The sequence below is a fragment of the Morone saxatilis genome, unplaced genomic scaffold (assembly GCF_004916995.1).
Source record: "Morone saxatilis isolate NCDOM2014 unplaced genomic scaffold, NCSU_SB_2.0 Contig11, whole genome shotgun sequence".
Classification (NCBI taxonomy): Eukaryota; Metazoa; Chordata; class Actinopteri; family Moronidae; genus Morone; species Morone saxatilis.
Window position 1 is genome coordinate 3,831,810 of NW_023339663.1, and position 3,578 is coordinate 3,835,387.

A 3,578-nucleotide genomic window follows, 5' to 3' on the forward strand; every position below is an offset into this window, starting at 1 on the left:
AATCTTTGTCACTGAAAACCAGTGGTTTTCTCTTCAGTTAAATAAAAACAAAATATTTAGAATTAACAGCTGGCAGTACATGGGTCCATATTCTTTTTTTTTTTTAATCCAAAATATGAAATGTTTGCTCCGATATTTCTGCAGCATTTTCCTTCGGCATATTTCATCCAAAAGAAAAAGCTTCTATACAGCATACTGCGCATCAATACACAGAGAAGAGAATTTATCTCAAACTGATACTGTTTGGAGAAAAACATCCAGCCTCCTCTATCTCCTGCAGAGTGTTGCAATCATGGCCAACGCAGCAATTAGTCCAAAATGAGGAACAGCTGAGTTAAACTGCCTCTCACCGCTTAGAGTTTTCATATTGTGGGTCTGTGCTTCCTGTTCCAACAGGTTTGTCAAACCTTGATTCACTGTTGGTGCTACTGAAAAGAGCTTAACAATGAGCCGTACAGATTGTTTCAGGTAAATTGTCCTGTTCCATGCTTCTTTTGATTGTAGCTATTTGAACACTTAGGATCATCTAAATGTGCCTCAGGAGCTTAAGATCTCGACCTGTGTTGCCCTTTTCTCTGCAGGCTGTTTGGGCTTTGTCTTTGGCTGCTGGTCGGTGATGTAAATTGTGAGAATGCCCAGAAAGGTATTGAATGATGTGTCGCTTTGCAATTTTAACAGGCAGTAACATTTTAATATGCTTTTAACATAGCTGATTAGATTAGTTGGCTGTTGTATAGAAAAATCTGTACAGTATCTGTCAATGTGTTCTCTCTCAATAGGTTATGTCCGACGTGTCCAGGCAGGACAGGCCCCAATGGGTGTCCAAAATAAGAACCGAGTCTACAAGAGCAGTGAAGTACCTATTTTCAGAATCTCTGCAGATGGCCGTTATCCTTATCCTGTTATTCCTGAACCACAAAATAGCCAAGCTGTTCCAAAAAGCCAATTCAACCATTTTAAATCTGGCTCCAGCTTCACCTCAGTTCTACGAGGACGAAGTACTGTGGTGTACAACCATTCTGGAAACAAAGCATTCACTTTTTCTGATGGCAAGAAAATTCATCAAGCTAACTGATTCTGTATTCTCCACAGGTGCAGTTCAGGTTCCATCCCATATCTATCGTGCCAGAACTAAACCTGTTCAGGCACCCAAACACCCACAGGAGTCACCCCTCACACCCAGGTCGGAGGTGGGTGGATATCGCCCTGCTTATGTTTTCCCCAACAGCTTTAATCGTGGCAGAACAGACTTGTTGCAGAAAGTTTTAAAACCCGTAGACAAGAAGATGGACTCCATTGAGAAGGGACATTCTCCTGGTAGGAATTCAGCTGGAAAGGTTGACACACGGATGTCTTCTTCAATATGGAGTCACAGGGTGTATAGCAGTGACGGGATGTCTAAAGCAAGAGTATACGCCCACGTCCGCCATCTCAAGCCTGGTGGTGACAGAATACGGCCCCAATCTACTTTTGCTGCATGTACAAAGTTCTTGGGAGCAGATTTTACATCCCCGAAAAAGAATCAAGGAAGTTATAGCCGTGATTTAACAGTAAGATTTGGTCATGGCGTCCAAGCATCGAATGAAAGGTGGCTAAATCTTGATCAGAATTCCAGAAGAAGAGAACCCGGAAGCTGGCATCGTCCACCACCAGATAGAGCACACATTCCTGTTCAAGGAAAATTCAAACCTTTCCAAAGACTTCCTACGAATGATCTCCATGCCCAGACCAATTCATCAGACAGTGAAACAGCTCCCACTCAGACAACCCTCCCCCCTAGTTTGACCTCCACAGGCATTACTTCTTCAGTTAATGAAAAGTTTAGCACAGAGACTGCTTTACCTACGCAGACAGAGGGCCGAGATGCGGAGCTTGTACCTCAAGCGTCAAACCCCGAGGGCCAGTCTGAAAGTTCAGCAGAAGTTGGAACTTCCTTGAAGCAAAACGAACTATTTTCCACCACAGTCTCTCCTCCAAAGCTACAACCAGCAGAAAAAGAGACAAGCTGACAAGGTTGTCTCACATCCTCTAGAAACAAATCCGTCTAAAGTTTAACTCGAGCTCTGAGATGCTGCTTGGGTAAACGTGAATATCGGTGGCAAGTTGGCAACATCAGCAAGAGATCACAAAGGTGGCAGCTTATTATCCACTTATCTGTATTTGCAGCTGCGTCTGTATGCAAGAATTTAAAATACCAAAGTTATCAAGATTAAAGTGGTCAAATAACTGTTACATTAAGCTGTGATATTTTTAACCTACTCTGAGATCTGCTGCCTGTTCAGAAAGGGTTTGACTTTGAATAAATGTGTGTTTTTCTCTTTAAAGACTGGCTTTGCTTTAATAAATCATAAATCAGAGTCTGGTCTAGTATGGAGTATATTTTTTTAAATGACCTTCACCTATTTGAAATCATTAGGTAAAACACACTGTAAATATTAATGGTATCGTTCATATTCTGATGTAATACAGCTATCATTATAGGAGCTAATGACATTTTCCCTAATTTTGTCTTTAACATGGTGTTAGTCAGTGGTGGAAGAAGTATTCAGATTCTTTACTTATGTAAAAGTAGCAATACTATATTGTGAAAATACTTCACTACAAGTGAAATACATGCATTCAAAATCCTAATTAAAAGTAGCCTACTTATTATGCAGAAAATAGTCTCTGTTTTACAGTGTGATATTACTACAGTGTGATATTACAACAGTTTTGAGCTCACTTTCCAGCTAATCCAAGAGATTTAAAAATATATTTTCATTTAGCTGAATATGTAGGATAACTTTCTCAACACATAAAGGAACACTTAATCCTTCAGGTTATCAGAAAAAAAAAACCTTTGAAAGTAATTTACGTAGTTTTCCCAGGAGAGGGTGGCTATGATAACATAATTGTACTTTAATCTGAAAAGTAACTAAGTAACTAAAGCTGTCAGACAAATGTCTCTCTGAGATGTAGTGGAGTGTTAGTATAAAGTTGCATAAAAGAGAACAACTATAGCTTGAGAAACCGATGTTTAACTGTCTAACGGCTGCCAACCCTCTTGGGGCTGGGCAGGTAACATCAGTGGGTTTATCACATTTACAGGATGGTTTATCACAGCTGGGAAAGCTGAAAAACTGACAATAATTCACCGGACTTCAAAAACAAGATGTTCTGAAGGCGCTTCCAAATTATGTACATACTCTTCTAGTATAACTATACAACAAAATGTTGTTAAAGTTTGCATTATCACTTAATTTTGACCCGTTTTCCAAGTTGCAACTGCTTTTTTTGTCATCCAAACGACGAAAGATGGCAGTTCTTATTCCTGACTCCTCTCATAATTGTATCCCCTTCATCTATCTTTTAATTACCATAACTGTAACATATCTTCTTACAAAGTTTTGTGACGGGGTTCAACACTTTATTAGTCTCACCTGTGCAACTGTATTAACTGCTGACTTGTAATAATTACTTTTCACCTGCTTGGGCAGATGAAATATGTGATTTAATCCTAACCGTGTGTGTATGATATATCTTTATATCTTATATCTTATTGTTGATTCAGTTCTTAAGGTCAGGGTTTTTAATTTTAG

General features: G+C 39.3%; 1 protein-coding gene across 2 annotated transcripts; it reads left to right on the forward strand.

Moving 5' to 3' along the window:
• Positions 1-377: 377 nt before the first annotated feature.
• Positions 378-2,357, forward strand: LOC118321035. 2 transcript variants are annotated; one of them, XM_035652211.1, is made up of 4 exons: positions 378-468; positions 582-643; positions 780-851; positions 1,093-2,357. In XM_035652211.1, exons 1-4 carry the CDS (start codon positions 446-448, stop codon positions 2,007-2,009), a joined length of 1,074 nt encoding a protein of 357 aa, XP_035508104.1. In that variant the 5' UTR covers positions 378-445; the 3' UTR covers positions 2,010-2,357. The 2 variants fall into 2 exon arrangements, with proteins under 2 accessions (XP_035508104.1, XP_035508103.1); XM_035652210.1 differs by having other exon boundaries at positions 393-468; positions 780-998.
• Positions 2,358-3,578: the final 1,221 nt, after the last annotated feature.